Genomic DNA, 19,256 nt, shown 5'->3' with positions numbered 1-19,256 from the left:
ATAGTTGTGTACTCAATTTTCTGAAGTGTATCTGTGACTAATGGGACTATTCTGCTATTGCCTAAAGTATTGTTTTGCTCTACAAAGATAGATACTTTTCGATCAGGCATTAAAAAACTGAATAAAGGCTGGACTTTTAATGTTTGTCGCAAAGCAGGCGAGTTTACTTATTTTTTCTAAAACATTACCCGTTAACATGCTAAAAGTGGCATGATGCGGGTCTCCTCGATGGTTTGACTTTCAGCACATAACTGAAAAACACCGGCTGCAAGACTATGATTAATGAATACTGCTAGAGTTACATTAACATACAGACGCGAAGGGACTTCAACATTTCTAAATTGCACAAATAAAAAATACATTTACATATTCGTCTCTGGCTTGCTTTTGCTCGCATGTCAATGATGCCGAGATCTAGCCTACTTTTATATTTAATTTAATCACTGAGAAGGTTTACCTTGTACTTTGCAAAGTAGCACCAAACATCACAAGCAGCCTCAAGAATGGACACAGAGTAGCCGTATAACATTTTTCCTTGAGCAGAATATTAAACTACAGATCGCTATGTTTGTTCAAACGGGAAAGCGAGATAGAATAGCGCACTCGCGTGCATGGTTGCCAGATTGCACAAAATGAGTATAACATTAGGCAGAATATTTTCCAATTTGCGCAAGTATAAATCTCAAACTGGGGGTGTTTCGTCTCTTATCTGGCAACTCTGACCAGGTTAAACGCTTGTGGAGACACGTTAGGTCCCAATGCAAGTTAACTGAAATATCCAATGAAAAAAACGAAAATAAAAACGCTTTTACGATAAATGAGCGGGCCACATTAAACCATGTGGAGGTCCTGATCTGGACCACTGGCTGTATATTGCCCATGAGTCTGTGGGACTCTTAAATAAACACAAAAAACACACTGTAGTGATACTTATTTAAAAATTTTAAATATCACTGAAGTATAAATTGCACTGTGTAAATTGAATTAGCATCTAATTAAATTTCACTCAGTGTAATTTACACTTCAGTGATGTTAAAATAATATTTTTCACTTGAATAAAACCAGTTATTTGGGGTGTATACCATGAAGCTCATTTTTATAACTTTTTTTGTGTGTGTAAAATATATTAAAGTTAAACAAATGAATTATCATGTTTCTTAAAATGTGCGGTAACATCTGAACTGTTTCTATTTTTTATTATTTATTTTTATCATGGTACAAATATTATTTAATATGTCTTTATCAACCTGACTAAATTTTGTAAACCATCCAATTTAGTTTTTAATGGTTAGATCAAGTAAATAGATCCTTAAGGTTGGATTACCTTAAGTTACCAGTTACCAATATTTTCAGTGTAGACAGCATTCCATTCAGGGGCATTGTTTTCCCTCTCAAATTTTAAATACATTGGGCATTTTTGTCACTCTCCATAGCATTTTTGCCCTGAGCACAGGTACATTTCTGACCCTGTTATTTAATGTCCTATTGTGGCCTCAGTGTATATTAAAAGCATAGTTTGCCATTTTCCTCATAGATTGTTTTTTCTCCTACGTCTCATCCAGTTTGTTCTACAAATTCCTTCAGAAAATGGCCAGGATATGTGTTAGTGTGTTTGTTCTTGTCAAGGTTGTGTAACACTCACAAGCAGCTGTTGGCAAGGGCTGCTTTCATTGGAACACTTCATATCAAAAGTTAATAGAGATGGAATTTATTGTGGCATTGTTCTTCAGAACAGCCCCGAGCAATGTTCACAGCCCTTATTTCTTTCTTTCTTCTTTATCTTTTCAAATGAACTTGTCTTTTCCATTCAATTGATGCACCATAGCTCTGCTTTCAGGTCAAGTGTTTGTTTAGAGAATTCATTAAAAATCTGCATAGAAAAGCAGCTAATATACTATGCTCTGTTTTTCTTTGAAAAAGAAGTGACGTGGAATGAGCCATTATTATATTCAATACAAAATCTTTGGCATACCATTAATTGAAACAACATTGGGGTTGGTGTATCTCAGGGTTTCGAATTTGTAGATGTCACAATGTTGGCAGTCATGCTTTGTGAGACTTTGTTTAATCACATAGATCTTTATTTTTGACCTATTGGTTATCCAGTATCTTAAACACCTGAAGATACAGTAAGTATGAGTAACACATAAATGTTAGTCTGTGGTTGTAGGATGAGTCATATATATTGCATTATGTAATTATGATTTTTGTGGTCAGTGACAACCTGTACATCAAGCTGTCATTAATGATGAAGAGGATGTTGGGAAATACAACTGAGCTTACACCATAAAATTCATACTCAAAAATGATGTGTGCAGATCAATGTAGAGACCTTATTTACGGAACATGTGCAAAATGAATTTTGTGTAAATTGTTTGTAAAAGCTCAATTTTACCACATCAGGGCAATCATTTTTGCACCTGATTTCTGTGTCACCTGGGGTCTTGAGGTCTTCATAGATAAATCTTGCTATTCAGGTGGTTTGGAGATCACATCTCTGTGTGCTTTGTGTGTGTCCCTAATCACAGGTGTATCATAACCCATGACAGCTGTAGGTAGAACCAGAAGTCCTGCCGCCTAAAGCCAGCTGCTTTTCACTTTAAAGATGGCAATATGGTGCTTATTCCACTAAAGGGTTGCCAAGCTGCAGCTGTTTTATCTTTGTGTTCCTTGTGTTGACGAGAAAGAAAAAAACTGTGTTATTTTCTTCTATTAATTCATTACTTTATTTTATTTTAACAACTTATTTTCTGATGTTTCAGTTAGTTTGTATGAAGAGTAAGGAACTTTAAAAGGAAGTTTATTAGAAACAGTAGTATTATCTTAGATTTTTGGGGTGGAATTCATGAACTATTTCTTAACAATGTAAAAAAAAAGTGGTTATATGTAGTTAAATGAACAACCTTCATACAAATTGTACAAAAGCTTTCAATGAAAGCAAAAACACTTGAATTTGGGGACAGTAGGTAGAAAGTTCTTCAGCTGTAATAAATATTTGCTCATCAAAATGTAAAAAAACGTACCCCTATTGGCCAAATCTGGAAGTGTTGTTCAGTGTATGGGCACTCCATTATCTGGGTGAAATGTCCACATAGTGGCAGCAAAAGTTGACAATGATGTAATACACTCAACAGGAAAGCGTACTTTATTAACCATACACCCTATCCCCAACCCTAAACCTAACCATTGGTGGAGTAAAAATATAATCTTTGGGAGGGAAAATGTGAAAATGCCTTCAAATACCGAAAAGATAAGCACATTTGAATTGATGCAAAAACTGTTGATGGGAGATTGTAAATAGCTCAGCAGAATAGGGTCTATTTCAGAGTACAGGAACATTTGGGAGCAACATGACGATTTACCATCTGATCACTGTACATATTGGTAAAATGTGCCCGTATTGTTGATATACAAGCACAATTATATTTAAAGTAATATCTTGAAAGGTGTTTTTTGTTTTGTTTTGTTTTTTGGAGGTTACTTAAAACTCTTTTCTCTCTTTCTAAAGTACTCCACAGATCTGAAGAAGCTGTACTGTCAGATTGCCAAAACCTGTCCCATTCAAATCAAGGTTCTTACCAACCCACCTCAGGGTGCAGTCATACGGGCCATGCCTGTCTATAAGAAAGCTGAGCATGTTACAGAGGTGGTCAAACGATGCCCGAACCATGAACTGAGCAGAGAGTTCAATGATGGTTTGTCAACCTGCTAAATTTGAATTTGATGCAATTCAGCAAGATTTATAGTATTATAATAAATGTGTTTTAATCTTTAGCTTGTTACATTTTGATATTTTGATGATATAATTGACTGACCTTTGTGTTCAATAGGCCAAATAGCCCCACCCAGTCACCTGATTAGGGTTGAGGGGAACAGTCATGCCCAGTACATGGAGGATTCCATTACTGGGCGGCAAAGCGTGCTGGTGCCTTACGAACTGCCTCAGGTGAGCCTCTCTCTCTCTCACACACACACAGACACAGACACACAAATTCATGCTGTAACAAATGAACTCTAGTGAACCTAGCTGGCCATACATACCCTTCACACCTAAAGTTATCCTCAACAGATGTTACTTGGTCTTTAAAACAAAAACGCAGATCTACGGAAACTTGTGACTTTAAGTAGAGTTTGAAACAAGTTGTTTTCTATTTACAGGTGGGCACAGAGTTCACAACCATCCTGTACAATTTCATGTGCAACTCCAGCTGTGTTGGCGGAATGAATAGGCGGCCAATCCTCATCATTGTCACCTTGGAAACCAGAGAGTAAGACAATTATGAGAAGACATGCAAAACATATGGGGTTGTATATAAATTATCTGCCATTCACAGAAAAGGAAATATGGAGCAGGTGGGTTAAAATCTATCTCTCTCCAGTGGTCAGGTTTTGGGCCGACGGTGTTTTGAGGCTCGTATTTGCGCATGCCCGGGACGTGACCGCAAAGCGGACGAGGACAGCATCCGCAAACAACATGTCAGCGATGGCACAAAGAGCAGTGAGGGTACGAAACGCCGTAAGTAATGCTGGGGGCTGGTGACTGGGCTTTCTCTGACACACAAACCCACAAAGACACACATTTGCACAGCATGCTTCTTGTACTTATAGAGTCCTCTCACTTAAATACATGCATGTTGTTTAAATTGTTCTACTGACTTTTATACACACAGAAAGACACTGCATTCAACCTTCACCTGAATTTTTCCTCCTGTTCGGTGCTTTAGCTCTGGGTCTTATGCTTTTCAGATCTTGTCTCAGAGGTGTTTCACTTGCTCTGTCTCTCTTCCACAGCTTTCCGTCAGTCCTCTCACCTCTCTCAGCTGCCCTGCATCAAGAAGAGAAGAACCACCGATGAGGAAGTGTTTTGTCTGCCTGTAAGTGTCTCTAATTTGTTTACAGAATTCTACAAGTTTCGTTTTTAATTTCAAATAAAATACCTGAAAATAGTATTTGTAAAACTTTCTAGGATGCCTGTAAATTATAATGTTAATATTAAGAAGTTATAAATGCATTATAAAGCATTAATTATAACTATACTGTATAAAGGTATCATTAATGCTTTATTATGCATTTATAACATCTTAATATTAGTGTCGTTAGGCGATTAAACATTTTAATCACAATTAATTGCATATTGTTTTTGTAGTTAATCTAACTTTCAGATTTTGAAAGTGCTGAAATTTGACATCATATATACATGTAGTTATTTCCAACTTATGCATCAATATAATGCTTTATTAACATTTTCCAAACAAAGCCTTCCACAATTTTAAAACCAGCTCTTCTGAATTGCCAGGAAAGCATTGTTTTTGCTTTTAAACAGTTTTTTTTGTAATCCCATTTGAGCTTGTTTTGTACATCAAATAAATCTAAGAGCTCTTTTCTCCATCATTTTATCATTGAGAGGAAAGTGCTGTCAGAGATTATTTTATCTACTGATATAACAACCTCTGCCGCTCTATCATTGATGCAAATAGAATGTCTATGGGACCACAGCATTATGCTTTTTATGTTAAAGATGCTGTAAGCGATTTCAGCCGTTCTACTTCCACAAGATTGAGCTGCTGGTTTAGCGACTCCTCCTCTTTCCAAAACCCTGAACTCCAAAGATAGCAAAATGAGCTTTATTGAGAGCCGTAACAGTTGTTAAAAACCATAAAAACAACAGCAGCAAAATAGCACCCTCAACTGACAACATGGCATAAAATCGCATTATGTCTCAATAATTCGCGGCAACTACAATACATCTGAGGGTTGGGGGGCAGGACCACCGCGATTTCCTCCTATGTTCACAGACACATTTTTGTTTGCTGTTTACAGAGTCTAGAGCTATCACAGAGACAGGTGATATATCTCAACAGACTTATTTCATAAATTTCTTTGAGGGTGTAGAACATTATTCGCTTAGAGCACCTTTAAGCTTGTAGGTTCCCTTGGTAGAATGACGCTGTGGTGTTTGCATCAGTGTAATGACTCAGAACGGACACATTACAAAGGTTCCGCCCTTCACACCAATGTTAATGCTGTAAATGAATCAATTGCGATTAAGAAGAATGCATGTGATCAACTTTTTTATTGCATTCGTTAACTTGTTAATTCTGACAGCCCTACTTATACTTTATATATATAAAGTTATTAATAATGCTTTATAATGCATGAATGATTTCTTAATACTGAAATACACAGTTTAATCAGTTGTATGCCCTCATAAATGATTGTATTATCATAATAATTGTAATGCATAACTCGTGGTTATACCATAAAATAGTATAATGCATCAAAACACATGAACAACACCAGATTTCATGCATTATATCATGTGTTATCAAGTGTTATAATGCACTATACTCTGAAGAAATTTCATGGTTATTCACATTTACAATGTGGTTTTAATAAATTATTCATATAACAATCATTATTATACATTATAATACATAATACATTATTATAAATTATATATTCAAACTACAATTCTTCATTATTCAGTTATGTGGTCCATCTTGCATTCTGCGCACTATATATACAGGCTTCTTAGAAAGTGTTACAGAAATATTTGATACTTAAATGACAAGAAGATTTCAGACAGACATTAGAGTTGGTATTCTAAGTTAAGAACTCAGTTTAACATACTGTAAGAGTAACATCCAAACTTACCCCTCCTTTCTCCCTTTCCAGATTAAAGGCCGTGAAATCTATGAGATTTTGGTGAAAATCAAAGAGTCTTTGGAACTCATGCAGTTCCTCCCTCAGCACACTATTGAGTCATACAGACAGCAGCAGCAGAACCTACTGCAGAAACAGTGAGTACCTCATATATGCAGAAAGATTCTCCCATTTAAAAAAAAATTACTTGCAAAAAGGGCTTATACGTCCTCATTTGGGAAGTTTTTCCCAGTTCTTCCTTTCTTTTGCAAGTTTACTATTGTGGCTAGCCACTGTTAACCCAGCCAAACTGTAGGTACATCCTACACTATGCTAGCAATGTCCACCCACAGCTTGTTATTTGTGCTTCACTGTTTACAGAACTTGATAGAATTTTCTTGCTTGTGCTTAACGCTCATGTATTTGCTTGTGATTGCTCATCGAATGATTGTGATCTGACTTTGTCATTTACATATTTTCATTTATTTGATCAGGCATGAAATGTAGCCCCACTTCATGGTTAATAAAACACATTTTCTCTGGCGTGCTAGCACTGGAACGTTGCATGGCGGTTTGAATTGAATTTTCTTTCACGCTGATGAAATAATCTTGGCTAAAGCATGAAAATGTGTCAGTACAGTTTGGATTGCGTCTTGCATGAGATTTGTGTTGTGGATCACTGATGTGTTTAAGAGATAAAGCCTTAATCAAACATTAGCTGTTCTGGTCAGCATCAATTCACACAATATTAACACTGTTTTGCATTATGCTCTGCTTCTCATAAAAAAGGGTGTACCTTGCTGAGATGGTGCTTTGATTTATATAATTTAAAAATTATTTAAAAAACAATTTATGCTGCTCAGATTACCACAGAACTACGTTTTAGCTAAACACATTGAAATGCCACAGATAAATAGTTTTTGGTCCTCATGGTACATGCAAAGTTAGTCTGTATCCAAATCCTTTACTTTAACCTTAGAAACATAGACTCTGTATCTGCTGTGAAGATGCTCAACAGATGGGGTGGGAGAGACCTGTAAATTATACCTTCAATGTAAACAGCCTTGTGGTCCTTTAGGAATAAATGCTTTTGTCAGTTACTTTCATTAAAGAACCACTGCTTGGATGGGTATTTGCTGTATGTGTAACTCTAGTTTTGATGCTTTTTTCTGTATTTATTTTCTGTATTTACCGTTAACCATCCCCATCCGACATACTGTTAGAGTCTGATGATTTAAGGGTTCCCAGTATGGTTCAGTTTTGAAGTAGTCCACAGTTTATGACCTGGTCTTGGCTAAATGGCTATGTAGGAAATGACCGGGTAGCCATAATATTTAAAACTGTCCATTTGTAGGACAAGAGCACGCAAGTCTGTGAAATGTGCATCCTTTGATTTCCTCTGACCATGATTTTAGTTCCTCCAGTACAGATTAAAGGCATCCTCTTCCTTATTCTGATATATTGTTAGATTTTAAAAAGCTTAAAATAAAGCCATACTGTAGGTTATTTCTATCAAATTTCCAGTTACACGTAGAGACAATAGACAGTTAATGGTTTGATTATTTTCTGCTTTGTCTGCATGCTGTTACTTCCATTTTCCTTCATAAATCTGTTTTCTAACTGTTTTTTTTTTTCTCCTTTTAAATAAAGTTCCTACTGTCATATATTCGGTGGGTCAGACCTTTTTTATTTATTTATTTACTTTTCTTACCCTTACATTTCTTCAAACTATAAGCTGATATTCTGCCATTTCCATAGTTGAAATGTATTGCCACCTTGTGGAGAGGATGTGCACATACATGAACAATAATATATTGTGCATTCAAATGAGTTGAATTTAAAGGAATATTCCTTCCGGGTTCAATCGACAGAATTTGAGGTATAATGTTGATTACCATAAAAGTTTATTTACAAAAAATAAAGCTTACAGTGAGGAACTGTCAAAAATCATTTTTGTGGTAATAACTATTATGCCATAAATGCTGTTGATTGAGCACAACTTGTACTGAACCCGAAATATTCCTTTAAGGATATTTCATCATAGCTTGACATTTGAAAAGGTGATGGGAGGGGTTTATGGTTCATTTAGCAAACATTGCAACACTCTTAAATATGCAAATAATGAGGCTTGAAAAATTTGTGGATAGATCATTTCAAAATATGAGAAAGAAGGTTTGCTCTTTCATTACTTTATACCCAATTCCTTTTAGGGAAATATGACTTCATACTCTTTATCCATTTTTTTATCCAGTTATCGATCATCACCTTCTCAACACTACAGTGCAAAAAATATATATTTTTACACTGTTGTCAGGACAATTTTACTTAAGAAACCAAATTATATAAGAGAAATATTTAAATTTTAGTGAAGTTTATGCTTTAAAAATCTATTTGCCAGTGGGGTAAGAAAAATCAACTTGTTTTACTTTTGAACGCAGTTTATATTACACTTAATTTTTTTCCCCAGCAAGTTTTAAGTAAATCTTAATGGTATGAAATCAAGTAAAATCTACTTAACTTTATGAAATAATATTAAAGTGAGTAAACTTTACTTAAATATTTTAGGATATTCAGTAACTTAATACAGAAGCCTCCCACAGTAAATAATTGGTGCACAAAACACAATGACTTTGACAATCAACAGATAATGTTTTTGATCACGAATGGGTTATTTTGAGTAGATAATGAACTTACGTCTGCACAAAATAAGAAGTTACCAAACGTTACAACAAAATTAACAATAAAAACGCTGCAAACAGTGAAACCCTGCAAGCTCATTAATTATTTAAGCCCAGTGCATGCTGGGAACACCATCTTTAAAAAGTTAAGCAAAATGTACTCAAATTAGCAAATAAATATGAAAAGGTTTTCTACTTTAGGGTTATACGATGACACACTGTAAAAAAAAAGCAAACAATCATAAATAATATTTACCTATAAGCGTTAGCTTTAATTTTGATATGTTTGAATGTAATACATCTCTTAATATGTTCAGGCTCATGCTTCAAATAACATATTCAAAGTAGAAAGTATTTCATCTTTTCTGCTATTTTTACTTCACAAAATGTTTTTCAGTGTATATTAGAGTTGTTTTACACAAACCACACTAACTTTGTGAGATTTCTCTGAAAACGGGACTTAATATGCCATTTCTCTTCTTAATTAAATGTACTTTATTTTAAGGATGTTTAGATATTTTTACTGGAAAAGCAGACAATTCTCTCATTCTCTTATTCAATTTGTAATATGCCTCATATTTCAATTCTTCCTTATTATCTGTCTTTACTCCATATTTATTGTTCCTTCACCTCTGTTTCTTTATCCACTCCTGAGATCTGCCTACATGTTTCGGTCTTTCATTTTCTCACTATTTATCTTTGGCTCTCTTCTACAGTCTGTTAAGGGCCCGTTTGCGCTCTGAGCTTCTGGACCCATTAGGTGAGCAGAAGAGGCGCTTCAGTGCTTCCTGAAAGCAGGAATCACATTCCTCCTCCTTCAGAGCATCCCTTGCTCATCTCTCTCCATCCCTTCCTAATTTCATCTTCTACCCCATCAAGGGGCTCCTTCTGCTTCTCCCAAGTGTAACCTGTGGAAACTCCTTGACTGTACATGCCACAAATAGGTTGAACACAGGATTTTGTTTGGTACCACCTGAACACCTCATTTAACATATATGTGAGCTGTCAAGTGAAGTCATTTTAGATTAAATGAAAAGTTCTTTGCATGATTTATCCCTCCAAAATGTATTATCTATTCTAGACAATGACTCTAAATTTGTGTGCTACATTTGCTTACACTCACCCTGCGCTCGGACTAGTTGCATTCAAAGGCTTGTTAAGTAACCGAAATGATGTAGGCCTCAGTGTTTGATGTTTTCTTAAAGGGCCCTTGTAACTGAGGCGGCTTGTTGTCTCAGCATTTATTTTATGTTTATTGGACTGACCTGCTGGTATTGCACAGAAACACATTGCACAGAAACAGAATAATAACCTCTCAGTTGACCACCTAATTTCTCTCTCTCGCTCTCCCTCTAATCCTGAATGTCTACACTGAACAGGAACCAAGCACACATTTTTTATGGGACTCATAATTTTTCTTTAAGAAATAGCTTTTTTGCCTCTATGTTCATTTTAATATTGGAGCTGGACTCATTGAGTTGTCTATAAATGTGGGGGGATAGATTATATTGATGACTGAATTTTGATAATGCTGGTCATGTTTTGTACAGTGCACTGCTGGGCAGTTTTTTTGTGTTTTGTCTTGATTATATGTGCATTTTCTTAAAGAAAGATGTATTTTCTGTCATGTATATTGGAGTAAGAGTGAACAGGAAATTAATGTTATAGTGTTGACAGTTTCATATCAAATGTAATGGTTGTTGTATTCTCAGTGTCTCTTGCACTTTCAGTTACTACTATACAATAAATGACTTCTGCTTTTGTGTTCCTACATCCCTACTCTTCCTCTTTTCTCTTTTCTTCTCGATTTTTCTTTTTCTTTTTCTTTTTTTTTTTTAATTGTCAGGGCCTTTAGTTTTAGAAAAAACAATAAACTGAAACAGCTGGTATTTTTGGTAACACTACTTTTAAAGTTTTATTTGTTAAAATGTGTAAATGCATAAGGTATCATGATCTAGCAATGAACAACATTCCTTTAAAACATTGGTAACACTTTACAATAATGTTCCATTAGTTTACAGTAGTTAATTCATTAGGTGTCATGAACAGGGAATAAAAATGAAATATTTTTCATTTCGGTTCGTTTGGAGCAAAAACTGTATCTTTTCATACCGGTTCAGACGTTCTGCAGCCTCCTTTCAAAAGGTGACTGGTTAGAACAAAATAAAAGAACAGTTAATAATGCTCTTTTAAAAATGAAAGTACTCTGCAATAAAAGGGTGGGTGAAATACCAATTGCATTGTTGTCATCTCGCAAGAGTAACAAGCAACACGGTCTGGAAAAACAAGCCCAAAATAAGCCACTTGCCTCACCAAAAATGTTTTTTTTTCTGCGTGATGGATTTATCGGCATAGAAATCATAACAAGCTGTTAATTAACAGTTAAGTATAATTTTCATTACAGATCTGCATCTGAGTCAAAACCCAAAAGCATCAAATCTGTATTAATGCATCATATCTAACAATAATTCAGTGAAGACTTAGAAACAACTGATACATGTACTAATCATGTTTTGCTTGTACCTGGATTTGCTGTACATGTATATTTAGTGTTTATACATAGTTGTTAAAAAGGTCTTTATTCAGAGAATGCAACATCCACAATCAAAGCACGTTTCATTTTTTCAGGCAACATGAAGTGGTGTAGTTCCAAAAATGTACTATGATAAACCTTTTGGCCATTAGTTTCATGAAAACATTATTGGAACAAAATTAACCAGTTACCAGCATTTAAAAATAATTTCACTTTGGAACAATTGAAAATTACTTTGTTCTGGTTTCGGTTATGTTCTGCTAAACATTTAATTCGTTTTCAGTTTTCGTTCCTTGAACCGTTTTTAGTCCCTATTAATGAAAAAACAATTAACAATATATTGTTTACAGCATTTATTAATCTTTGTTCATGTTAGTTAATAAAAATAACATTTTTCATGTTAGTTCATTGTTCATTAACTTGTGTTAAGCAAACAACATTTGATTTTGAAAATGTATATTTTTTTTTTAGAGCAAATAGTTTTCCTAAACATGTATTTCCACATATGTCGACCACGAGATTACATTGTGAAATTTTAAATAACACTAAGCTATAGAAAGTCCGATTTTTTTTTTATCAAATTCTTTATATGTTTCCTGTAGTGTTGGTTATTCATGTTTTTGAGACGTTACAGACATTACAGCTGATTTTCTGTTAAGCTGAATAAATTATTCTTATTCAAATTAATGTCCAGCATCATCCAATCACTGCCAACTGCCAAGTTAAATAAAATGTAGCATTATAAAATTCTGAACCTATATACGGATTACCATTTTCCCATGTCTGCCAAACATTTTGAGTTGTACAAACCTGAAACTGAACTTTTGACAGGATGTTAGGATTGCATGCACTTAGCTGCAAAAGAAAAGTTATAGGATGCTCCCTAATTAGGGAATAACTTAACCTCCAGTGTGCTGTCTGTCTGCACTGGTCTCAGAAAAGTTTGAAATGCACCTTATTTTCATCCTAGCTCCATATAAAGCCTCTGAAGGGAAATGTATTCAGCTTTTGGATGAACCCATTGATTTGCTATGTGATAATGCATAGTGAATATAGGATATTTTGAGGACAATGAGCCTTAAGTCCACGTATGCGGTCATTGTGTTTAATATCATGACGTTTTGCAATAAATCAATTACATTTTTTAAATGGCAAATCAGATGAAACTAGACTCTACTCTTTTGACTCGAACAGGTTTTTAATGTAAAAACTTAATAAGGTCTTACCAGATTATGTTTTGCTGGCGTTTCCCCCAAAGACAAATATAGCTGAGATCTGCACCATGTTGTTTTGTCACATGACTCCGTACATTGAATGTTTAACCCTAAAATGAAAGTCTAGATTCTCCTGAACTGAGATAAGTCTGTTTAAATTAAATGAAATTATGCATAGTCTACAGCGAAGCCAAAACATAATGTTCATGCATGTGGACATGTGATCTCAGGAGGTTAAATACACAATGATTCATTGTTAGTTCATGATGCTTTAATGTTAACATATACAACTTTTAATGGTAAAAAAGTATTAGTGTGTTGAAATCAACATTGCTGTAGACTATTAATGTATGCATGTCATGTTAATCAGTTATCAGATAATATGTAAAGGATATGCAAAGTATATTGTATAGCGTTACCATATTTTTTTGTTACAAATGAACAAAGAAAGTGACATATGCAAGTTCAGAATCGTTTAAGGCTACACACACACACACAAATGTTATTGTAAATTAATAATAAATCCACTAATTTGTAATTTGTTGATTCAATTCCACAAAGTGTCCAAAATATTTACAGTGCTTCTTGTATAAAATTATCATTACAAAGTCCTATGCCAAAAAAATTATTTTGTCCTTTAAGTTTGTCTTTGGTTTTTACCTCTTTAAGATTGGATATGTCCAGCAATCCGTATCGTAAGCTGTATCTTCATCTCTCTTCCTCAGGAGTTCTCTGCCACCCCAGCCTAACTTCGGTTCCAGCTCGCCCACTCTGGGCAAGAACAAGCTGCCATCAGTTAGTCAGCTCATCAACCCTCAACAACGCAACACACTCACCCCATCCAGCATGGCTGGAGGACTGACTGACAGTAAGTCCTCTATTTCATCATTAATAATTCAGTAACACTTTACAATACGGATCCATTTTTTAACATCAGTTAACAACAATTAGTTAACTTGAACTAACAATGAACAATCATTTGTACAGCATTTTTTAATCTTGGTAATGTTAATTTCAACATATAGCAATACATTTCTAAAAACAAAAGTTGTATGTGTAAACATTAGTTAATGCACTATGAATTAACAAGAACTAACAACTGTATTTTATTATAATTAACATCAACAAAGCTTAATAAATGCTGTAAAAAATATAAAATATATATTGTTCATCGTTTGTTCATGATTCCTAATGCATTTACTAATGTTAACGAATGGAAACTTCCTATAAAGTGTTACCAATAATTCATTTAATAGATTTTTACCATCTACAAATGCATTGACAATTACAAATAGAATGTGTGAGGATTTGGATTAAATAAAAAAGGCTGGCCTATTGGATTAAGATCATAAAAACCTTATAACTGATTATCAATATGTTGTGATAATTCACAACATAATTGATCTCAGAGTCCCTTTCACCCCACTAAAGGGGAGCCTGTCTGGGCTTGAGAAATTCTCAGTTCTCAATGTCACTCTGACAGACAGCTTCCTTCAAAAATTTAACAAAATCTTTGTGAGACAATTCGTCTACCCTTCGGCACACTAGCTCTGTCAAAATGCACTTATACATGACAGATATGCATTCTCATTTGGCCTACTGTGTGAAATGTGCCTTAGGTTTCTTATGTTCTGAAATTACCTAATCCATAGTTATGACACTAAGTTGTTTATTAAGTTTTATTTGAGTCAATGGCATGATGGTACTTTATGTTGTGGTATATAATATATGTATGCTATAATAAGCATGGACAGGTTTGAGATAAAGAAATACTGCATGCTTTTATTTTATTTCCCCCTTTTGAGGTTTATTACACTCCTCAACCCTCTCCCCTTCCTTCAGTGAACCCTCCTATGATGGGTGGCCCTGTTCCTATGAATACAGACATGAGTGCCCTGAGCCCCACCAACCTGCAGCCACAGTTACAAATGGTGCCCTCCTCTCACTGCACACCTCCACCACCATACCCAATGGACAACAGCATTTCCAGGTACACAAAAATAAATCACATTAAATGTCTCTGAAAGGGAGTACTTTATCAAAGATAAATATGGTGGGAAACGACAGTATTTTAACACTGAATCTATTTAATGCAGCTTCCTATTGAGGCTGGGCTGCTCAGCCTGTTTGGACTATTTCACTGCCCAGGGTCTGACCAATATCTACCAGATTGAGAACTACAACTTGGAGGTGAGGAATTTGCCTTTTTCCTTAGTATCTTTGTACATTTTCAGATACGCATTCTGTAATGCTGATTTCATTATGGTTTTTCCAGTTTAGACCAAATCCTATTTGGCTAGTTAGGTAAACACTGTAAAAATTTAGATACTTGGTTATTCAGCTGCCACACCGACAGGAAACTTCTAGAGATCCCCCAGACACTTTTTAAACCTCAGGGACCCATTGTAGAACAATTGCAATGTTTGCTTAAAGTAATTAAATAATATATACTATTCCTTAAATATGGGTAAAAACTACATACAGTATCTTCAGAAAATATTCAGACCCCTTCATTTTTTTCACATTTTGTTATGTTGCAGCCTTATGCTAAAATGCTTATTTTAATTATTATTATTATTATTATTATTATTATTAAATAAATCTACACTCCATACCCCATTATGACAAAGCAAAAACCAGATTTATGATAACTGGAAATGTATAAAAAAAGAAAAAACGGAAATATCACATTGACATTAGTATTCAGACCCTTTGCTCCGAAATTTAGCTCCAGTGCATCCCATTTCTGTGGATCATCTTTGTGATGTTTCAAAACTTTGGTTGGAGTCCACCTGTGGCAAATCAATTAATTTGACATGATTTGGAAAGGCACACACCTGTCTATATAAGGTCTCAAAGCTGAAAATGCATACCAGAGCAAAAACCAAGCCATGAGGTCAAAGAATCTGCCTGCAGAGCTCAGAGACCGGATTGTGTCAAGGCACAGATCTGAGAAAGGCTACAAAAAATGTTGGATTCATTGAAGGTTCCCAAGAGCACAGTAACCTCCATAATTCTTAAATGGAAAATGTTTGGAACAACCAGGACTCTTCCTAGAGCTGGCTGCCAGGCCAAACTGAGCAATCGGAGGAGAAGAGCCTTGATAAGAGAGGTGACCAAGGACAACCATCACTGCAACACTCCACTGATCTGGTCTTTATGGCAGAGTGGCCAGACAGAAGCCTCTCCTCAGTGCAAGACATATGAAAGCCTGCTTGGAATTTGCACACAAAAAAAAAAGCACCTAAAGGACTCACAGACTCTCTGGTCAGATGAAATGAAGATTGAACTGTTTGGCCTCAATTCCAAGCATCATGTCTGGAGGAAACCAGGCACTGCTTATCACCTGCGCAATACCATCCCAACGGTGAAGCATGTTGGTGGTAGCATCTTGCTGTGGGAATGTTTTTCATTGGCAGGGAGTGAGGAACTGGTCAGGGTTGAAGGAAAGCTGAACGTAGAAAAATATAGAGATATCCTTAATGAAAACCTGGACCAGAGCGCTCAGGACCTCAGACTGTGCCGAAGGTTCACCTTCCAACAGGTCAATGACCAAAAGCACACAGCCAAGATAACGCAAGAGAGGCTTAGGGACAACTCTGTAAATGTCCTCGAGTTCACAGCCAGCACCTGGACTTGAACCCAATCTCTGGAGAGTCCTGATAATGGCTGTCCAACAACAGTTCCCATCCATCCTGACAGAGCTTGAGAGGTTCTGCTCAGAAGAATGGCAGAAAATCCCAAAATCCAGGTGTGCAAAGCTTGTCGCGTCATACCGAAAAATACTTGAGGATGTAATAGCTGTTAATCATTGCCAAACTCAACTAAGTAATGAGTTAAGGGTTTTAATACTTATGTCAATGTGACTTTTCAGTTTTTTCAGAAATGAAAATTCTCTCATCATTTACTCACCCTCGTGCATCCCAGATGCACGTCTTTATTCTGCAGAACACAAAAAAAGACTTTTAGAAGAATATCTTGTATATCCATTCAATGAAATTGTATGGTGACCAAAACTTTGAAGCTTCAAAAAAAACACAAAGGCAGCATATAAGTAATCCATAAGAAACCATGTCTTCAGAAGGGATCTAATCTATTTTGGGTTAGAACAGACCAGAATGTAACAATCTTTTTACTGTACATCTTGCCATAATCTCTAGGCAGGATTATAATTTCAAGCTTGAGTACGCGACGCATTCGCAGAATGCAAGATGGTGCTAGAAAGTGTAATCGAGCTTGAAATCATGATCGCTTAGGACACTGCTGATGTCAAGATTTATTGTGGAAAAAAAGTTATATTTTGGTCTGTTCTTACCCAAAACATTTGTATCGCTTCAGAAGAGATGGATTAAACCACTGGAGTCTTATGGATTACTTTTATGGTGCCTTTATTTGGTTTTTGGGGCTTCAAATTTTTGGTCACCATTCACTTGCATTGTATGGATCTACAGAGCTGAGATATTCTTCTAAAAACCTTAAATTTGTGTTCAGCAGAAGAAATTCATACACATCTGGGATGGCATGAGGGTGAGTAAATGAAGAGAGAACTTTCATTTTTGGGTGAACTATTCCTTTAAGAGATCTTCGGAGTTCTCAAAGAACTGAAAGGTGTCTAGAAGAACCCCAAACGTTGCCTTGAGTACCGGTATCTTAATTTTTACAGTGAAATGTTTAAGAGAACTTTACCTTGATTTTATTAATATAAAAACTTACAGTAAATGTCCTGGCGTGTCTGAGGTGATGGAGAGATCAGAGCAGTGACTGCTGTGTTCATGAGCTCTGTGGTACATCTATCCACAGGACTTGTCCAGGCTGAAGATTCCCACAGAATTCCAGCACATCATATGGAAAGGAATCATGGAGTACCGACAGACCATGGAGTTCTCTCCACCTCCCCACATCTTGCGCTCCTCTAGCGGGACATCCACTGTCAGCGTGGGCTCCACCGAGGCACGAGGAGAGCGCGTGATCGATGCTGTGCGTTTCACTTTGCGCCAGACCATTTCCTTCCCTCCGCGAGACGACTGGACTGATTTCTCCTTTGACCTGGCCCCTGACTCACGCCGCAACAAGCAACAGCGCATCAAAGAGGAGGGGGAATGAATGTGATGCATAGCCACAATACAATACAATATATTAATGTAAACAGTGCACATTTACGGTACTCTCACTTTCATGTTAGCACATTGGTGTTGGTCCGAATCGTTTCACAGTTTTCCTCTGCAAGTGATAATAAAAGAAAAACTGAGCTTAAAATTAAACAGGCAGATAAAATGCACTTAAAGTCCTTTTTCCTCTGGTGGATTTAGCTCTGGTTGTCATTTCAAGTCCCTTTATTATATGCAAACAGCTGTGGCTAAGGGGAAATGGTGCTTTGCTAAATTGATTTGTCATTTTTACTGTTTCTTGAGACAAAGCACTTAAGAAATGCTGAAATGTTGTTCCTAAGCGCAAAATTAAACACTGAACTTTGGGGGTTCTTTTAGTTTGCTTTTACATGGCCATAGGTACTGTATACTTTTATACGTTCATCATTATTGTCGTTCTTTTTTTTTGTACAAATTTTTCCTCCCTGTAGGAGCTTTAGTGTTAATAGTTTGTAATCTTTGTTGTGATCATTCCTTGCAGTTGAACAGTATGCTTTTTTGAAAACCTGACATTTTGTCAGTTTTGATTGTATGCATTTCAAATCGTACATTTTTTTTTTTTATTCTAACAAAAAGTGTTATTCATTTTCATTTGTGGTGTAAGACTGATATTATGTAGCCTTTATGTAATACTGTAAACCGTTTATTGTATCTTTTATTTGTGAGTCATAATCACACTAATACTGTTGAATTGCAGTATGTAAGTATTGAATTGCTCCTAGGGGTTGTGAAAATGCATATGGAGACATGCTCTGTTTACTAGCTACCCAGTCTAAAGGTGATTTACATTGGTCATTCCTTCAGTATTTTTTCCTTTTTTTTTTTTTACAAATTTTCAATTCACTTGATGCTCTATAAGCCTCACGTGGCAATATTGTACAGTTTAATTTTACTTTCATTTGACAACTGTGTAAACAATTCTTTATCAAACTATAAAAAAGGAATTATTGTAAATATGTTGCAATGTACTTATTTTGATACAAACCAAAAATAAAAAAATATAATTTTACATTGTTCCATGCTGTTATTTGCAACTATGACA

The 19,256-nt window shown here is 35.5% G+C and overlaps 1 protein-coding gene across 6 annotated transcripts in view; it reads left to right on the top strand.

Moving 5' to 3' along the window:
• LOC127646279 (tumor protein 63-like) overlaps positions 1–19,223 on the top strand; it is a 60,990-nt gene extending 41,767 nt beyond the window's left edge. Inside the window, exons 5-14 of one of the 6 annotated variants that reach the window (XM_052129797.1) lie at positions 3,509–3,695; positions 3,831–3,946; positions 4,159–4,268; positions 4,380–4,504; positions 4,792–4,874; positions 6,676–6,800; positions 13,793–13,935; positions 14,910–15,057; positions 15,164–15,257; positions 17,868–19,223. In XM_052129797.1, the coding sequence (XP_051985757.1) occupies positions 3,509–3,695; positions 3,831–3,946; positions 4,159–4,268; positions 4,380–4,504; positions 4,792–4,874; positions 6,676–6,800; positions 13,793–13,935; positions 14,910–15,057; positions 15,164–15,257; positions 17,868–18,170 (1,434 nt within the window). In that variant the 3' untranslated portion in view covers positions 18,171–19,223. Of the gene's footprint in view, positions 1–3,508; positions 3,696–3,830; positions 3,947–4,158; positions 4,269–4,379; positions 4,517–4,791; positions 4,875–6,675; positions 6,801–13,792; positions 13,936–14,872; positions 15,058–15,163; positions 15,258–17,867 lie in introns of all 6 variants that reach the window. The other 5 variants (XM_052129793.1, XM_052129792.1, XM_052129794.1 and 2 more) reach the window with 5 other exon arrangements.
• Positions 19,224–19,256: the final 33 nt, after the last annotated feature.

Source organism: Xyrauchen texanus, chromosome 7, assembly GCF_025860055.1.
Source record: "Xyrauchen texanus isolate HMW12.3.18 chromosome 7, RBS_HiC_50CHRs, whole genome shotgun sequence".
NCBI lineage: Eukaryota > Metazoa > Chordata > Actinopteri > Cypriniformes > Catostomidae > Xyrauchen > Xyrauchen texanus.
Note: the sequence above shows the minus strand (reverse complement) of the source record. Positions and strands in the feature narration are given on the sequence as shown.